Source organism: Balaenoptera borealis (assembly GCF_965194805.1).
Source record: "Balaenoptera borealis genome assembly, chromosome: 1".
In the NCBI taxonomy this organism is placed as follows: domain Eukaryota; kingdom Metazoa; phylum Chordata; class Mammalia; order Artiodactyla; family Balaenopteridae; genus Balaenoptera; species Balaenoptera borealis.
In genome coordinates this window covers 33,164,380-33,177,859 of record NC_138860.1, presented here as the reverse complement: position 1 = coordinate 33,177,859, position 13,480 = coordinate 33,164,380, and the positions used below count along the sequence as shown (strand labels likewise).

The 13,480-nt window shown below is 44.2% G+C and overlaps 1 protein-coding gene across 2 annotated transcripts in view; it reads right to left on the bottom strand.

Moving 5' to 3' along the window:
* Positions 1 to 184: 184 nt before the first annotated feature.
* PM20D1 (peptidase M20 domain containing 1) overlaps positions 185 to 13,480 on the bottom strand; it is a 33,184-nt gene continuing 19,888 nt past the window's right edge. For both annotated transcript variants that reach the window (XM_082363933.1, XM_082363934.1), the window contains one exon: positions 185 to 12,914. In XM_082363933.1, coding sequence (XP_082220059.1) covers positions 12,791 to 12,914 — 124 coding nt within the window. In that variant the 3' untranslated portion in view covers positions 185 to 12,790. The remainder of the gene's footprint in view (positions 12,915 to 13,480) is intronic.

Sequence of the window (13,480 nt, the reverse complement as noted above, 5' to 3'; positions counted from 1 at the left end):
TTCTTAACCACTGCGCCACCAGGGAAGTCCCTCAGTTGGTACTATTTTGTGTCTGGCTTCTCTCACTCAGTATGATGTTTGTGAAATTCATGCATATTGTTGTGGTAGCAGTAGCTCATTTATTTTCATTGCTGCATGGTATGCCATTGCAGATCTTGATGAAAAAATTAATCAATAGTCAATCTAAGAAAGAAATAGAAAATTTTATTCAAGACAATCTGAGGATTATAACTCAGGAGACAGTTTTTCAGAAACCTCTGAGGACTGTTCTGCCCATTAAAGATCAAAGCACAGTTATATACATTTTTGAGACAAAGGTTTATACACCAAATGACATATTGACAGTTTACGCAATCCAGATCTGCAGTATAAAGTAAGTAGTGGGTCATCATGACCCCTTACAAGATTGAGAAGGAATGTTATCTCCTAAGGAGGTCTGGTTAATACAGATGCACAATACACACTAAAGGGGAAGGAGGAGGCCCAAGTGGGAGAGAAAATTTTTTTGTTTAAATTTTTCCTGTCTTGTAATAAAATATGAATTTTATTTCATCACCATTAAATGCATATACCACAATTTATTTTTCTATTATTCTGGTGGACATTTGGGTTGTTCTCAGTTTGGGATTGTTATCAATAATGCTGCTATAACAGTTTTGTTTCTGTCCTTTGGTACACTTGTGTTTCTATTTCTGTTGGATGTATACCTAGGAACAGACTTACTGGGTCATAGGATATGTTTATATGTTTAGTGTTAATAAATGCTACTAAATAATTTTCCAAAGTGCTCATGTTAGTTTACACTCCTGCTGGCAGTGTCTTAGAACTCCAGTTGCTCCACATCATGAACAACACTTTGTACTGTCAATCTACAAAGATTTTAAAATGTTAGCCATTCTGGTGGGTGTACAATGGTATCTCATTGTGGTTCAGATTTGCATTTCCTTGGTAACCAGTGAGATTAAGCACCTTTTCATATATTTATTTACTATTTGGATATCTGTTCAAGTACTTTGTCCATTTCTTTGTCCATTTTCTATTAGGCTTTCTGTCTTATTGCTTTATAGGATTTTTTTAAAAAAATTTATTTATTTTATTTATTTATTTTTGGCTGTGTTGGGTCTTTGTTGCTGTGCGCAGGCTTTCTCTAGTTGCGGTGAGTGGGGGCTACTCTTCATTGCGGCGCGCGGGCTTCTCATTGCGGTGGCTTCTCTTGTTGTGGAGCATGGGCTCTAGGTGCATGGGCTTCAGTAGTTGTGGCTCAGGGGCTCTAGAGCACAGGCTCAGTAGCTGTGGCACATGGGCTTCGTTGCCCCGCGGCATGTGGGATCTTCTCGGACCAGGGCTCGAACCCATGTCCCCTGCATTGGCAGGCGGATTCTTAACCACTGTGCCACCAGGGAAGCCCTATAGGATTTCTCTATACATTTCAGATATGAGCTCTTTGTTGGTTACGGGTACTGCAAATATTTCTATGAGTATATAAATACAGAAGGCCCCAGTTTTGGGGTCTTCCGAAGCCTTAGGGCCACTGGGACAAGACTATGTATATTTTGATCGCTAGTGTACTCCCAGCTCCTAGCACTTACTAGGTGCTAAATAAATATGTGGAATGAATGATGGATGAGATGGATGAGACTCATTCAGGTAGTCTGCCCTGTGTTGCGCTGATTCCTAGGGCCAAACACTGAAAGGGGATGGAGGGAGCAGATTTCCTTCCAGCACAGCCAGCTGTGACCTTGAGAAGGGGAAGACACCCAGCCCTTCCCTACTGAAAAAAGCAGAAATAGCTACAGTCTGTGAAGAGAGAAGCAGGTATGTAGGGAGCAGAGGTCACAGTTGAAAAGATAGGAACTACAAGCAGGTAGCAAGCCAGCCAGATACTTCAGAAGGAGAAACTCAGAGGTGGAGGGGGCGGTGGTGTCAAGGAGACAGTAAGGGTCTCTGAGCATCACAGTGGACCTTTGTATGACAAGAGCCTCCAAGGTCATGCAGGCACTACTCCTGCTTACTCTTTTTTTTTTCTTTTGGCCGAGCTGCTCGGCATGCGGGATCTTAGTTCCCCCACCAGGGATTGAACTGGGGCCCCCGGCAGTGAAAGCACTGAATCCTAACTACTGGACTGCCAGGGAATTCCCTCCTGCTTACTCTTTTTTTAAAATATCTTTATTGGGGTATAATTGCTTTCCTCCTTCTTACTCTTAAAGCTTGTTAGTTGAGAGAGCTCTTCTACACTTTTCCTTTCCAAAGGAGATGCCTTGAGACTGGTTGTGGGGTCTCATTCCTACCTCCCCAATAAGGAACTTTCTTCTTCAGATCTGGCTTTAACTTCGTTATGGCCTGTAATATCCATCGTGAAGATGAAAGACCACTGAGTCACTGCCAGCCCCTTCATCTCCAGGAAATCTTTCCCCAGGCCTGTTGTGTTCTCTCGCAGTGTTCTGTCACTGTCTTTCTCTCCACTGTCCTCTCCTTCTCCTCCTTCAGCTATAGCTGATACCAGGTCAGGTCAGAAGTCTGACCAACTCCCATTACTAAAGAAGAGAAATTGCCCCCTTGCAACACTGCAAAAAACTCACAGCATCCCCTCCCTCCAGAAGACAATGAGGCTAGAAGCGGCTCCAGAATTTTCTATATAGGATAAGCTTGGGGGCTTAGCAGTTTAGTCGGAGAGGGGTTGATGAAGTGTCATGAAATGGCACTTGTATAGCAGGCACAGAGTTTCACTTAGAATATGAGATTGTTGGCGGGGGTGGAGGATTCGGGGGAAGGAGGAGGTGTTGATCACTGGCCAGGGGCCAGTGGAGGAGCCTGTGAGGGAAGTACCTCCGTGGGCGGCCCTCTTCAGTCTTGCTTGGCACTTTCCTAATATATGGTTCATTTAGCTTCTATCCTGAGGTGAGGTCCCTTGGCCTTCTTTCAGGAACAGCTGCTATCTACCAACGGCTTCTCCGTGAACTACCTGGATGCTCATCCTGAAACATCATAAAGTTCCAGAGCCCTGTAAATCCTGGATCCCCTAACTAGCATGGTATAGTCACAAGACTAGCCTGACATGGCTGGAAAGTTTTCTGTCTTTTGTTTCTGCTGGGGAAGGGATGCCCCCTCCCATTTTTCCTTTTGCTATATCCCCTCCCCAGCTATCTCCCTCCCAGAGGTCAACTTCTTTCCTGCTGCCCTGAGCTAAGGTGATATCCCCTTCCGGCTTTATTCAGTGCTAGGAGGATGTAGTGATGGGGGTGGATGGGGAAGTGTGGCCATCTGTGCTCAAAGCTAGTTGCTCTCACCATCCCCTTTTCTTCTCTCTAACTGAGCTCTCCTTTCCCAAAGCCCCCTGGGTACTCTCCCTGGATTCCTTTAGGCTGGATGGTTCCAGGTATTTTGGAACTGCAGTTCTGAAATTACTGGGTGTAACTGGGAAGACTTAGCAGCAAGCAAGATAGTCTGGTGAGCTATAACTGGGGAGATGAAGTAATCTGTGAGAGAGGCAGAGTTGCAGAGTGGAATGTGCCACAGCTTTGCAATCACATGGGTTTGAATCCATGCTCAGTCACATATTAGGTATGTGACCTTGAGCAAACTCCTTTATGTCTCTGAGCCATTATCTAAAAAATGGAGACACTACTCTCTTTCTTAGAGATGCTGTGAAGATTAGTGATACCATAGCATTTGGAACATTTCCCACACACGGTAGGACTAGTATGATTTCAACAAAGAGGAAGAGCCACAAACAAGAATTAGGCATCTGGAAGGGGCAGCTCAGGCTCTCTCTGGAACTCACACTGAGGTCTAGACTTCACCGAGTGTGAGGGCACTCCTAACTGCAAAGTGTTAAAGGTGGACCATCTCTGTCACATGGACGTGGGTGGGGAGATAGTCTGGGAGGCAGCGCCCCTGCAGTAACTTATCGGCCAAAGATGAGTCAGCTTGATCTTTCCAGAGACAGGATGCAAGAAGATCATATTTTGCAAACCAGATTATCTAGTTTCAAAATGCCCTCTGTGTTTACTGCCCTTTGATTGTCCGCTAGCCCAGGGTTTCCTAAACAGGCTTGGCCATAGGAATCTCCTGTGGGCACTTCTTTTAAAATATAGATTTCCAGGCTTCTCTCCTGGAAATTCTGTTTCCAAAGATCTGGTGCCAGGCCAGGAAATCCACCCTTTTAATTAGTGCACGAGATGACTCCCATGATCTGACCAGTTTGGGGAACAGTGCCCCAACCCTGTGGTTCTCAGTCAAGGCTACATATTAGAACAATATGCCTTTGTCATAGGAGGAAACACTGAACACTTGGAAGGCTCTGGAAGTCTTCAAAGACATGGAGATGCTTCAGTTGAATCTTCCTGTGGGGATTTACATATTGACTCATTTACTCCTAATAATTACTCTATGAAGTAGGCTGTTGCAGCATAACAGCTCAAAACCAACTCAGTGGATTGGAGAAAAGTAGGTGTATTCAAGAGTTAGAGTCTGTCATACAGAGTGAAGTAAGCCAGAAAGAGAAAAACAAATACAGTATGCTAACACATATATATGGAATCTAAGGAAAAAAAAAAAAAGGTCATGAAGAACCTAGTGGCAAGACGGGAATAAAGACGCAGACCTACTAGAGAATGGACTTGAGGATATGGGGAGGGGGAGGGGTAAGATGTGACAGGGTGAGAGAGTGGCATGGACATATATACACTACCAAATGTAAAATAGATAGCTAGTGGGAAGCAGCCACATAGCACAGGGAGATCAGCTCGGTGCTTTGTGACCACCTAGAGGGGTGGGATAGGGAGGGTGGGAGGGAGGGAGACGCAAGAGGGAAGAGGTATGGGAACATATGTATATGTATAACTGATTCACTTTGTTATAAAGCAGAAACTAACACACCATTGTAAAGCAATTATACTCCAATAAAGATGTTAAAAAAAAAAGTTATTTAGGTTAGTGATTAGGGAAACGCAAATCAAAACCACAAGGGAGGGCTTCCCTGGTTGCGCAGTGGTTAAGAATCCACCTGCCATTGCAGGGGACATGGGTTCGAGCCCTGGGCTGGGAAGATCCCGCATGCCGCAGAGCAGCTAAGCCCGTGCGCCACAACTACTGAGCCTGCGTGCCTAGAGCCGGTGCTCTGCAACAAGAGACGCCACCGCAATGAGAAGCCCACGCACCGCAACAAAGAGTAGCCCTCGCTTGTCGTAACTAGAGAAAGCCCATGCACAGCAACGAAGACCCAACACAGCCAAATAAATAAATTTTAAAAAAACAAACAAAAAACCCACAAGGGATACCACTTCACAGTCACTAGGTTGCTCATAAAAAAAAGAAGAGCAAAAACCAGAAAATATAACAAGTGTTGGTGAGGATGTGGAGAAATTGGAACCCTTGTCCGTTTGCTGGTGGGAATGTAAAATGGGGCAGCTGCTGTGGAAATAGTTCCATGTTTCCTCGAAAAGCTTAACGCAGAATTACCATATCACCCAGCAATTCCACTCCTAAGTATATGCCCAGAAGAATTGAAAACAGAGGAGAAAAGCATTCTAGTTAGAGGAAACAGAGTGAAATGGCAGGTAGGCAAGGGAGACTGTGGCATTTTCAGGAACAGCAGAGTTTTCAACGTGTGGCTGCACGCATGTAGAGAAGTGGAGGGTGAAAGATGAAATGTAGTCTTTAATGATTAAGTTACACAACTTAAGACGTATTGTTTGATGTGTTGGTTTTGTTTTCCCAACTAGGCTACAAAGTCCTTGAACATAGAGACTTTATGTTTTAAAATTTATATTAATTTTTAATGCCTTTTCTGACACCGTCTACTTTTTTAAAGACTATTTTCTTTTTGGCCACACCGCGTGGCTTGTGGGATCTTAGTTCCCTGACCTAGGATCCAACCTCGGCCCACGGCAGTGAAAGCACCGAGTCCTAACCACTGGACCACCAGGGAATTCCCTAAAGATTATTATTATTATTATTATTATTATTTTTAAATGGGTTTCAGCATTTACTCTTTTTTAAAAAAATTTATTTATTTATTTATAGCCGTGTTGGGTCTTAGTTTCTGTGTGAGGGCTTTCTCTAGCTGCGGCAAGCGGGGGCCACTCTTCATCGCGGTGTGCGGGCCTCTCACTATCGCGGCCTCTCTTGTTGTGGAGCACAGGCTCCAGACGTGCAGGCTCAGTAGTAGTTGTGGCACACGGGCCCACTTGCTCCGCGGCATGTGGGATCTTCCCAGACCAGGGCTCGAACCCACGTTCCCTGCATTGGCAGGCAGGCTCTCAACCATTGCGCCACCAGGGAAGCCCCCTAAAGATTATTTTTTAAGAGCAGTTTTAAGTTTACAATAAAGTTGAGAGAATGGTACAGAGATTTTCCATCTACCCCTTGTCCCCATATGTGCATAGCCTCCCCTATTATCAATACCACTCATTAGAGTGGTACATTTTTTCACCAAGGATGAACCAACGCCGACTTCATAATCGCCCAAAGTCCATAGTTTACCTTAGGGTTCACTCTTGGTGTTGTACATCCTACGGGTTTGGACAAATGTATAATGATATATCTCTCTCACTATACTATCATACAGAGTATTTTCACTGCCCTAAAAATCCTCTGTGCTCTACCTATTCATTTCTTTTTAGCACTAAATAATATACCATTGGCTGGATGTACCATAGTTATTTATCCATTCATCTACTGAAAGATATCTTGGTTGCTTCCAAGTTTTGGCAATTATGAATAAAGCTGTTGTAAACATACATGTGCAGGTTTTTGTGTAGATATAATTTTCCAACGCCTTTGGGTAAATATCAAGGAACACGATTGTTGGGTCACATGGTAAGAGTTTGTTTAGTTTCGTGAGAAACTGCCAAACTGTCTTCCAAAGTGACTACTATTTTGTATTTCCACCAGCAATGAAAGAGAGTTCTGTTGCACCACATCCCAATACCATTTGATGTCGTCAGTGTTCTGGATTTTGGCCTACAATTATAATAGGTGTCTAGTGGTACCTCACTGTTTCAATTTGTATCTCCCTGATAACATATGATGTGGAGCATCTTTTCACCTGCTTATTTGCCATCTGTGGATCTTTGGTGAGGTGTCTGTTAAGGTCTTTGGCCCATTTTTTAATCGGGTTGTTTGGGTTCTTATTGTTCAGTTTTAAGAGTTCTTTGTATGTTTTGGATAACAGTCCCTTATCAGACGTGTCTTTTAACATGTTAATTTAAATTTACAAATTTGGTTCTTCTTCCTTGATCAGACCCTTATATATTGAGTATCATTTATTCTTGTAGTGTTAATTTATGGTGCTATGTTGATGACTCCCAAATATCTTTGTCTTAGACTTTTCTTCTTAGCTCTGGACTTGGGTGCCTCAACACTTTCCACTTGTCATACCCAAAATGGAGCTCGTCATCTCCTAGATACCTACTCCTTCTTCAGTCTTCCCCTTCTCAGTAAATGTAATCACTCTCCTATTTGCTCAAGTCGGCTGGCTGGGAGTCATGGTTGACTCCTTCCTCTATTTCTCCATCTCCCTACCATCCATCAATCACCAAGTGCCATCCATTGGCTCCACCTCCTAAAGACTTCTTTTGGATTGATTTTTTTTTTAAATTGAGGTAAAATTCACATAACATAAAATCAATCATTTAAAAGCAAACAATTCACTTGTTAATGGATAAAGAGCAAGGTCCTACTGTAAAGCACAGAGAACTATATTCAGTATCCTATGATAAACCATAATGGAAAAGAATATTTAAAAAAAGAATGTATATATAACTGAATCACTTTGTTGTACTGCAGAAATTAACACAACATTGTAAATCAACTATACTTCAATAAATAAAATAAAAGCATACAATTCACCAACATAGAAAACAAACTTATGATTACCAAAGGGGAAGGGGGGAGATAAATTAGGAATTTGGGTTTAAAAGATACACACTACTATATATAAAATAAACAAACAACGAGTATAGCAGAGGGAACTATATTCAATATCTTGTAATAACCTATAACGGAAAAGAATCTGAAAAAAAAAAGAATAACCTAAAATGAAAGAAAAATGTTTCACGTGTACACTTTTCTGTACACGTGAAACATTTTAAGTCAAGTATACTTCAATTTAAAAAAATACGATCCATTAGCATTTAGTACATTTACAACATTGTGCAACTATTACCTCTATTTAGTTACATTTTCATCACACCAAAAGGAAACCACTTAATCATTAATCACTCCCCCCTCCCCCTAGCTCCTGGCAATCACTAGCCTGATTTCTGTCTCTATGGATTTTCCTATTTTGGACGTTTCATAAAAATGGAACCATGTAATATGTGACCTTTTGTGTCTGGCTTCTTTCTCTCAGCATAGTGAGTTCAAGGTTCATCCATGTTGAAGCATGTGTCATTGCTTTTCATGGCCGACTAATAGCCCACAGTATGGATACAATGTATTTTGTTTATCCATTCACCTGTTGATGGACATTTGGTTTGTTTCCACCTTTTGGCTATCGTGAATAGTACTGCTAGGAGTACAAACTTTTGTTTGAATACCTGTTTTCAGTTCTTTTGAGTGTATGCTTAGGAGTGGAATTGCTGGGTGATATGGTAATTCTATGTTTAACTTTTGGAGGAAACAATAAACTGTTTTCCACAAAGGCGGCACCATTTTGCATTCCCGCCAGCAAAGGCGCCAGGGTTCCAATTGCCCCACACCCTCACCAACACTTGTTGTTTTCCTCTTTTTTAATTATGGCTAACCTAGTAGATGTGAAGGGGTATCCCTTGTGGTTTTGATTTGCATTTCCCTAATGACTAACCTAAATAACTTTTTAATACACCTACCTTTCTCCAATCCACTGACTCGATTTTTCAACTGTTACATTGCAACAGCCTACTTCCTAGGGTAATTATTAGTATTAAATGATTATACACACACAAATCTATCTATATCTAGATATCTAGATATAGATATAGGTAGATATAATTATTTAGAACAGTGCCTGGAATAGAGTAATCACTGTGTAAGTGTTAGAAAGAAGGAATAAAAGGAAGAAAAGAAGGATGGAAAGATGGAAGGAAGGAAAAATAACCTCTTAACTATTCTTTCCTTTCCCATTGTCCCTAAGTCAAGTTCCAAAATTCCTATCCTAACTTACAAGGCCCAAACAGGCCTCCTTTCAGTTTCCTGAAGGCAGCAGGCTCTCATTTGCACACTCTATTCTGTCTGGTACATCTTCCCCACAACCCCCACCCCCCACCGCCCCATTCTCCCCAATTCTTTGCCTTGTTAACTCTTATTCAATCTTGAAGTCTTTGCTTATTCATGACCTCCTTACCACAGAGGCCTTCCTGATTTCCCCGACTGGGCACCCTGGGGTATATAAAATAAGACCTTATCTCTTAGATCTGGGCAAGAGAGCTCCTTGCCCTGGGCTTCATGCTTTAGAAGGTACCATAGATTACAGCCACAAAAGAACTAAATCTATTAAAAACCTAGGGGTGTTTCTGTCACTTGGGATTCAGCACTCAGTGCTGGCACAGAGCACCTGTCACCCTAAACGCAGGGAGGAATTCAGCTGTCAAAGTGCTTACCTAAGGGAAAAGAAAATTGACTTGTCAAGTCCTTTGTCTCAGATAGCATGATGGTAATAGATTTCTGCATGACATGTTATTTCCCAGGAGTGCTGAGCGACCACTTTCTTGCTCCTCTTTGAGTCCCAATTTCTGGTTTTGGAGGAACTCATGAATTAGTGTAATATTTGCAACATTGCACATGGTGGCTGAGGAACATTTTGTAGTATTAAATAATTTATAGCATTCTTACATTTGTAGGTCTAGATGTCACATATATGAAATGATACTTATCCTTTTTATTGATAGCCTCATGGACACTGGACACAGAAATTGCAAATAGTTTCATTGTTATTAAAATATTTAATTAGGTTTAAAATTTGCAAAAATTAATGAAGTGTCCGACTCTTCAGTAGGAACTTTGTCTCACATATTTCCTCTGGAAGAAAAGAATACTGGGTCTAGAATGGTCAAGTTTTCAGCAACTCGGTTTCAAAATCAAGGGACTTCAGCCAAAATTTACTCCTTTCCTTTCCCACTCTCTTTGCTTATGAATATTTTGTCTTCCTTCCAACCTTAGGGAGGTATGAGTGAGAAGCTTGAGCTAAGTCCTTGATGGGGGTGTGCGGTGTACTTGTGATTATCTGCTGGATCTCTTTCAAGGTGGATTTGGGGAGTGGCAGATGGATGAAGGTAGGGGTGGAGGAAGGTCCCAGATTCATTGTCCCATCCTGCCCAGAATCTTAGGGCTCACGTTGTTCTGGCCAGCACTTTCAGCTGCTCTTTCCAGAAAACTTCAGGGGACACAGGGCTGGAATTTCTGTGTTCTCAGAGCCAGGATTTGGAGCAGTTCCCTCTCAAGTATTTCCTTTCCACTCCGGGGGCTCAGAAGACTATTGTTTCTGATGCTCGAAGAGAGTGGTGAGACCAGAAAGGGACAGGGTTCCCTGCTCACTCTTCTCCCAGTTATCCCACAGATCATTAGAGACCTGGCTGTCCCCATACTCAAGAAGGGGGAAGAGCTGAACCCAGAAGCAGAGGGTGGGTGTGTAAGGAATGCTGCCAGACGGACGGAGAGGTGTGAATAGGGAGCGGTCAGCCAGGGGAACAGAGAGCTTGAGCTAAGAACCAAATCCAACAGTAGAACAGCCTTTGTCCTTGAGATCTCCCTGGGTCAGAATGAATGAGCCAGACACCACAGGTTCTTGGGGCAGGCAGTGTGGTGTGACTGAAAAAGCACTGGACTTGGGGATTTTTGAGCTGCATTTGAATTCTAAGGCTGCCCATTAAGAACTGTGTAATCTGGGCAAATGACTTCGCCGAGCCTCAGTTTCCTCTTCAGTACTATTAGCACAGGCTTTGGATGCAGACAGACTCTGCCCCTAACACCTGCACGACAAATTACTTAACCTCTGAGCCTCAGTTGCCTCATCTGTTAAAAACAGGGGCAATAACACCTTTGGAGTGATTGTCAGTATTAAATAAGATAATCAATGGGGAGTAGGTTTCATCCGTCACATAGGATCATGGAATAACAATGAGCTTGGGGCCAGGTGACATGGGTTTGAATCTGCCTCCAGCTAGTTGCGTAACTTCTCTGAGAACCAGCTCCCCCTCTGTAAGAAAAACGACGCCTTCTTCACGGGGGTTCTTATGATGCGGCTCCGAGGAGATAAGGTGTTGTGAAAGCACTTTGTACAGCTCTGCACAAATGTGAAGAATCCTTTTTGTTCTTCAGCTCACCCTCTAACAAAGGCTGAATAAGTACTGAATTGGCCAAAAAAGGGAGGGCGAGGGAAGGAATGTGAATCTTAGGGGGAGTAGCAGAAAACCTCAAATAATTCCTGCACTGTGTTTCTAACACTTTCCATTAGGCCCCAGCTCCTAAGAACAGCTCACATCCACAGGCGGGCAGGAGGCGCCGGGGATTGTGAAGAGGGAAAAGGAGCCCACTGTCATGAAACCCCAGGAAGGCATGGAAGGTCCTTGTCTGGAGAGGAAAATAAGAGGGAGTCTCTCAGGTCTCAGCTCCCTCTGTGTCTCCCTCCATGACCTTGACTCCCTTGTGATCCACAAAGCACAGCTCGCAGCCTTGAGCCAAGAAATGCTGCCTTTCAATGCCCCCCACCTGACAGCTACTGAGCAGATTCCAATATGCTCAGGCTTAGATCCCAGAGAAAAAAGACAGGAGCTCTGCAGTCCCCTAAGGGAGGGCAGCTCGCCCCTCCCCCTTCCCCACCAGCCAGAGCAGAGCCCCTCCAGGCAGTCCCCCCACCCCATGCCCTCCACTTCCCTTTGATAAGTCTGAATTAGGACATGATGCCAGCGTCCTGCTGGTCCTGGGCTTCAGAGAGAGGCTGCCCTTCTCTTGGGAGCTCAGCCCGTGGGATGTGCATGGGAAATGTTTCCACAGATTAGTGCCTCCTGGGGTGGGACAGCAGCAGCAGGTGGCAGGAACAGGGCAGGGGAGGGAGCAAAGCCCAGGGAGCCCTTGGGAGGAGCCCAAGGACAGAGGCTTTCTTCTCCAGGCTCCAGCCTCCAGAACCAGGAGGTCTGGGGTTCCTCCAAAGCCCCCTGCCTCCGTTTTACCCCCCCAGCTGATGCGGCATAGACCATTTTATTTGACCAATTGTTGTGGCAATTATGGGAGTATCATAGTTTGACTAAGTCTTGCTCCAGGTGTAGAATAAATGGGAGAATAAGGGGAGGGGTGCAGGGGCAGGAGAGGAGAGATGAAGAGCCAGCTAAACAATCCAAGAAGACGGGGCGGGGGGTGGGGGAGGAAAGGAAATTACAGCAAGAAGAAATATATATAAGCCATGGAAAAGGCAGCCCAACAAGCTGCCCTAAATTAACACTTGTAGAAGGTCAAATCTGGTTGATATTTTTCAAATCTGCATTTGTTCAGTCAGGACTTAACAAGGAGCAGTTAAATCACCAGCGTGAGACAGACAAGCCAGATACCTTCTAAGACAGGGACAAGAAGGCAGTAAATGCCGGTCAGCTGAGGGATGGAGTTGCCGGGAGGAAGGGAGAAGCCGGGTTCCTGCTGGCCTTCCCCTTCTCCCTGGCCTTGTTCTTGAGTGTTGAGTGAGTTTAGGAGTGAGCAAGGCAGGTGGGTGAGGTCATTATAATGTGACTTTGACCCAAAGTTTCATCAACACTGGCTTCCCCCTTGGGTTAGGCCTGGCCCAGCATCAGCCATCCCTAATCCAGCTGGCTCCCCGGCCTCACAGTTCGTGCAGGTGAGGAACTGGCCTTGGGTCTGCGTCAGCGTTCTGGATGAACTCGAAGATGAATTTCACCTGGGTCTCGTAGGCTTGGACTGAGATTTTCTCATTGATTCCGTGGATGCTGAGGGAAAGAGATTTGGGGGGAGAGTCCATTGCTCTAGTACAAGTGCCCCCACCCTACATCCCCTGAAGCCATTGGCCTTTGACCCTCCAGGGGTAGGAAGTGGGCAAGGTGGGAGCAGCCCTTTGTAGGAAGCGAGGTTTCATATGACATGTCGGTCATCTCTCCAGGATCCGTGTCCATGGAGAAGAACAGTGGGGGCAGATAATAATAAACTCCTGGGGACTGCAAATCATCTCCTGCTCTGGAATCCATTTGATAATTTCTCCTCTGAGGGAAAGTTACCTTTTAATTCTAAGGCCAGAATTCCAGCTAGACTTATCTCTAAGCCAGCCACCCCCCACCCCACATTACTAGGGGCACAAGTGGATAGAGGGGAACTGCCCAGGGTACCTATGGGTTCTCTACTTCACCTAGAACTTCACCTCCAGATCCGATGCCCACAACCTGCCTCAACACAACACAACACAACGCAACCACACATGTAACCTCAAAGATGAAAGGAAATAAAGAATAGCTACCTTCCCCTACCCCCGTTAAAAAACGAACACCCCCACCCTGCCATG